Below are 6221 nucleotides of genomic sequence, written 5' to 3' on the forward strand. Positions count from 1 at the left end.
GTATGAATGTATGTATATATATATATAAATATTTTTGTGTGTGTGTTTGTGCCTGTATTTGTCCCCCACCACCATCACTTGACAACTGATGTTGGTGTGTTTGCATTCCTGTAACTTAGCTGTTTGGTAGAAGAGACTGATAGAATAAGCACCAGGTTTATAGGGAATAAGTCCAGGGGTTCATTTCTTCGACTAAAGAGCAGTACTCCAGCATGGCCACATTCAAATGACTGAAACAAGTAAAAGAATAAAAGAATACCAGAAGAACATTCTGTACCACTAAACCAAGAAGGTACGTTGAAGATGTACAATGTATTTTAAGGCTAAATAGTAATTCTGCATATGTTTGCGCAAGTGAGATATTTTGGTTGGATTATATAGTTATTGGTTTTACACTTCTTTCTATTTTCTGTAAGTGTCACAATATAGATTGTTACATTTTGTATGCTTTCCGTGAAGTTTTCACAAGTCCACTTAGTAATAACAATAATAATTGCAGAGTAATTGAATGCATTGATCAATGGAGAAGAAATCCTGGGCTGGTTGACAAGTTCAGTAGTTGCCATAAATTGATTGCAGAGCAATTTGATGCATTGATCAAATATTTCTCAACCTTTTTACCCTTGCATAACCCTTAAAATAAATTACATGTCTCAAGGAACCCCTGCACAAAAAAAAATTATATACCATATCTTTCTCATATTTTTTCATCATATATATATATATATGGTTTTTATATTTTTTTAATAACATGTTAGGTTAGATAGAATGATGTCTATATTACAATATTACAATAACCAATAATATGTTGTTACGATCATGAAATTAGCATTAGCTTATCTCACTCTTTCTCGTGGAACTCCTAGGAACCTTTTGTGGAACCCTAGGGTTCCAGGGAACCCCAGTCGAGAAACGTTGCATTTATCAACGGAGAAGAAGAAATCCCAGGTTGGTTGACAAAAGGGTGAATGGTGAATGCTTGGAGGATGCATCAAAGGGAAATGCTGCTGACAATTACAGACCAATTTCATGCTTCCCGTTAATGTGGAAGTTACTGTCAGGAGGAATTGCAGAAGAACTGTATAAATATCTTGATGAGAACGATATATTACTGCCAGAACAGAAAGGCTGTTGAAGGAAATGCAGAGGTACCGAAGATCAACTATTGATAGACAAAATGCAAGATTGTAAACAATGGAGAACAAATCTGGGAATGGCCTGAATTGACTATTGCAAAGCTTATGATACGATTACACATTCGTGTGGATCATCAAGTGCTTAGATCTGTTTGGAATTGCGAGGAATGTAATGTGTTTCCTGAAAAGAAGTATGGTGGGATGGAAAACTGAACTGACATCTTATGCAAAAAGCTTGGGCACCCTGGGTATCATTCTCTGCATGATACCTCTGACCTTGATACTTAGGAAAATGAACCTGGGATACCAACTAAAGGAAAAATCCAAACAATCAACCACCTCCTTTTCATGGATGATTTGAAACTGTATGGCAAAGATGAGACTCAAGTGAGTTCGTTGGTGAACATGGTCCACTGTTTTAGTACTGATATTAGAATGGAATTTGGACTTAAGAAGTGCAGAATAATCTACCTAAAAAGAGGCAAGGTACAGTCCCTAGCAGGGATAGAATTACCGAACAGAGACTTGATTAAGCAAATTGAAGGATACAAATACCTTGGTGTACTAGAGTGTAACAAGATAATGGAAAAGGAAATGAAAGAGCATTTGAGGACAGAATATTTCCGAAGACTGAGATTGGTGTTGCACTCAAACTTGACTGGATGGAATAAAATCCAAGCAGTTAATACGTGGGGGATAGCATCACTTCAGTATGGAGTGGGAATTATAAAATGGCAAAAGAGAGAAATGAAGAAAATGGATACCAAAACTAGAAAAATGTTGACAGAACATGGAGCCTTCCTACCTAAGAGTGACACTGATAGGGTGTACTTGTCAAGAAGAAAGGGTGGGAGAGGTTTAATCAGTTGCCAGGACTGTATCCAAGTAGAGAAAAACAGTCTAGGGTGGTATATAAAAAATGCCGTGGAGTCACTGTTGAAACACACGAAGAAGGCTGGCGTCATCAAAACTGACAAATGTGTAACTAAGGAAAAATTTAAACAAGAAATGAACAAAAAGAAAGAAAAAGCATGGAAGGAAATGAAAGCGTATGGTCAGTTTGCAAGAGATGTGAACCCCAAGACAAATACAGAAGACCAGTGGCTATGCAAAAGGAGGAGTGACCTGAAGATAGAGACAGAAACACTCATATGTGCAGCTCAGGAACAAGTGTTAAGGACCAATTATATGAAATGCAGAATTGACAACACTACCAACAGCGACAAATGCAGAATGTGTGGTGAGAAGAGTGAAACGGTATGGCACATTGTTAGCGAATGCCCAAAATTGGCACAACACAAATATGAATGACATCATAATAATGTACCAAGAATGATCCATTGGGAGTGCTGTGGAAATCATGGCCTACAGAGAGCAAAGACGTGGTATGAACAAACCCCAGAAGGAGTCACCAAAAATGAGAATTGCAAAATACTGTAGAATGTAATGATCCAATGCAATCACCTGACCAGACACAGGAAACCAGACATTGTTGTGGTGAACAAAAAAGAAAGAACATGTATGATAATCAACATTGCATGTCCTGGTAACAACAAGATCAATGTGAAAGAGGAAGAAAAAATAAACAACTATGATGATTTAAAGTGGGAAATAAGAAGGCTGTGGTCACTGAAGAGAGTAGATGTGATACCAATATTAATTGGTGCACGTGGAAGTATCAGCACTCAACTACCAACATGGCTGAAAAAGATTGGTGCAAGTGTGAAGGTAGAACACCTACAACAATCAGCATTGCTAGGAACTGCAATCATTCTTCACAATAAACAAGTGTCACTTTAGTCAGCTGGCACTTTCCATCATACCCAGCAAAATAAGCTGCGAAATTTCATATAATAATAGTAATAATCATAATGAATAAATTATGGTTACAAAATGTTTGACAAGATTATCTCAGACTTGCTCTACATGGATGATCAGAAATTGTATTCAAAAGACGACAAAGATCTGAAAGGGCCACTAGTAACTGCAAAAATATTCATTGATGACACCAATGTGGAATTTGGCCTTGACAAGCGTGCAAAAGCTTTGTTCAAATGTGGTAAACTGACAGCCAATACCACAACCCAACTTGATCAAGGACCTGGACCAAGAAGACTTTTATAAGTATCTTGGGATACACAAAGGTGAAGGGATTCAACACAGATCAACGAAAGAGAAAATCAGGAAAGAGTATTATAGAGGTGTCATAACAGTCCTGAATACTGAGCTGAACTCTCAGAATAGAATTGTAGCTATAAACTCCCTGGCAGTACCAGTTGTCCAGTATAGCCTTAATGTCATCAATTGGAATCTGAGTGATCTCCAGTGTATGAACATAAAGACCAAGAAACTGCTGACACTAAAAAGGATGCACCACCCAAAATCAGATGTCTACAGGCTCTACCTCGCACGAAAGGAAGGCGGCAGAGCCTTAATCCAGCTTGAAATGTCCTATAAAACAACCACAATAGGACTCCAAGTGTACATCCAAAGTAATACCGACTGGATGATACAGCTGGTAAGGCAACATGAACAGAGTATGAAACTTCACTCAATCTCAAAGGAGGCATATAAATATAGATGACAACTTAATCTCCCTGATTATGAAAATGATAAGGAGGACACACCACCCACTAAGGTAACAAAAAAGTGTAAAACAAAAGCCAAACAAGAAAGCTTGAAAAAAATATCAAGACTGTGGCAAGGAAAACCATTGCATGGGCAATACTCCAAATGAGCTGGGGAAAACTGATGTAGATATGAGAAGAATTCATCAATGGCTGCAGAGTGTTGGTTTGAAAGCCAAAACAAAAGATTCATCCTAGTGCCATAAGATCAGAGTCTCCTCACTTGGAACTATCAAGCTAATGCCACCCACAATGAGGTAGACACAAAGTGTAGACTCTGCAATGACAAACTTGAGAGTATTGACCACATTGCTGTTAGTTGTTCAGTCCTTGCCCCTATGGAATATAAAACCAGGCATGATCAAGTTGGCCAATACTTGCACTGGAGCATATGTCGTCACTGAGGGAGAGAATGTTACCATCCTATGGGATTATGGAATACATACAGACAGGCAAATAAATGATAACAAACCAGACATCATCATCATCAAGACCTAAGACAAAAAAATATGCCTGTTAATTGATATGTCAGTGCCTACTGATAGAAACATTTTAACAAAAGAATTTGAAAAACTGTCGAAATAAAAGGACCTTGAGATTGAGATATCTAACACATGGCAGTTGAAAACCAAACCATCCCTGCTGTTGTAGGTGCTCTGGGAATGATCAAGAAAGGTACTGACAAATTTGTTGACCAATCTATGAGCCTCAAAAAATTGTGTTGACATCAACCACCCACATTCTCAGGAAGTTTCTCTCCATCTAATATATATGTGCCTTAGGTCTCTGGTTGAGACTTGATCAGAAGATGAAATAAATTGCAAATCAATTGGAAAATAATAATGACAATGATGCCGACGCCGACTGCCACAAATGACACCAAAATCTTTCTGCTGCATTGAGTACAAAAACAAAATACATTTTACAGCCTTCCCTATAGCTGAATTGTGAAATGCTTGGAAATATAGAATCTCTCTGGTTATTGGTAATTTTTTGCCAGACAGTATGAAGCAATGGAAAACAACTATGAACACTAGTGACATCAACATAAACTGTGGAATTTTTTAAGGCAATTCTCTATCAACACTACTCTTTTGCATGGCTTTCATTCCCTTAAATAAGATTTTGAATGACACAAAACATGGGAACAGAGTATATGATAAACACATTAATCACCTCCTTTCATGCATGATCTATAGCTTTTCACAAAAGACGATCACCAACTGGAACGACTTTTAACAGTAGTAAAAGAAATTAGTGAAATACTGGAATGGAGTTCGATCTTGATAAATGTGCTACAGCCACATTCTTCATGGGAAAACTCGTGAAAGCAAACAACATACGGAGAGACAAACCTAAGATCATCAAAGTATTAGCCCCTGAAAAAAATTACAAATATTTAAGTGCGTATGAAGGAAATAGCATCCAGCACTCACAAATGTATGAAAAAATTCAGAGAGCATGTTATTATAGAGCAAGAGCTATCCTAAAGAGTGAACTTAATGTTGGAAACAGGATTGATTCAATCAACACCTTAGCTATATCTGTTGTAATTTACAGCTTTAATATCATAAAATGGTCCATCTGTGAGATCAGTAAAATCGATATGAAAATATGCAAGCTTCTCATAATGCACTGCATGTATCACCCAACATCAAATGCAGATAAACTATACATCCCATCAAAGGCTGGAAAATGTGGACTGATGCAGCTGCAGCTGTTTCTAAAGACAGCAACTACAGGGTAGGGTTAGATACCTATCTGATCCAAAGAGGACTGATGCTTAAACTTGTCTGGAAGCATGAAAGTACAAAAACCTGTACTAAGTATCAGAAACTAAGAAATATGTAAAAGAATTAAAGATCAATGGAAAATAACTCACTAGGACCAGCAATCCTGAAGTTGGTACAAATATGACCCATCAATGGTTGGCCACATCTAGACTTTAATCAGAAACCGAGAGCATCATTATAGCAGCTCAGAACTAGTGTCTGCCCACCAGAAACTTTCAAGGAAGCATTCTTAAAAATGGTACTGATCTTGCTTGTTGCTTTTGTGGTGCAACCAGAGAAACAAATTGACCACTTTCTCTCTGGATGCTTTATGTTAGCCTCAAATGAAAATATTAATCACCATAATAGACTTAGTCAGTATTTGCATTGGATCATATGCTGTAAGTCTGAACTCTCATATCAGAATTGGTGGGAACACAAGCCTGCCAAAGTAGTTTTGTGGCACTCCATCACTTACGACGTCGAAAGTTCCAGTTGATCCAATCAATGGAACAGCCTGCTCGTGAAATTAACGTGCAAGTGGCTGAGCACACCACAGACACGTGTACCCCTAACGTAGTTCTCGGGGATATTCAGCGTGACACAGAGTGTGACAAGGCTGACCCTTTGAATTACAGGCACAACAGAAACAGGAAGTAAGAGTGAGAGAAAGTTGTGGTGAAAGA

General features: G+C 37.8%; 1 protein-coding gene across 7 annotated transcripts in view; it reads right to left on the reverse strand.

Annotated features, from left to right (window-relative positions):
• LOC106875848 (excitatory amino acid transporter 1-like) overlaps positions 1–6221 on the reverse strand; it is a 321485-nt gene that overhangs the window by 40328 nt on the left and 274936 nt on the right. Inside the window, exon 11 of one of the 7 annotated variants that reach the window (XM_052969532.1) lies at positions 10–230. The exons of the other annotated variants lie outside the window; for them this stretch is intronic. Within the exon in view, the coding sequence (XP_052825492.1) occupies positions 158–230 (73 nt within the window). The 3' untranslated portion in view covers positions 10–157. Of the gene's footprint in view, positions 1–9; positions 231–6221 lie in introns of those variants that run through there. 7 annotated transcript variants of the gene reach the window in all.

The sequence above is a fragment of the Octopus bimaculoides genome, chromosome 7 (genome assembly GCF_001194135.2).
Source record: "Octopus bimaculoides isolate UCB-OBI-ISO-001 chromosome 7, ASM119413v2, whole genome shotgun sequence".
NCBI lineage: Eukaryota > Metazoa > Mollusca > Cephalopoda > Octopoda > Octopodidae > Octopus > Octopus bimaculoides.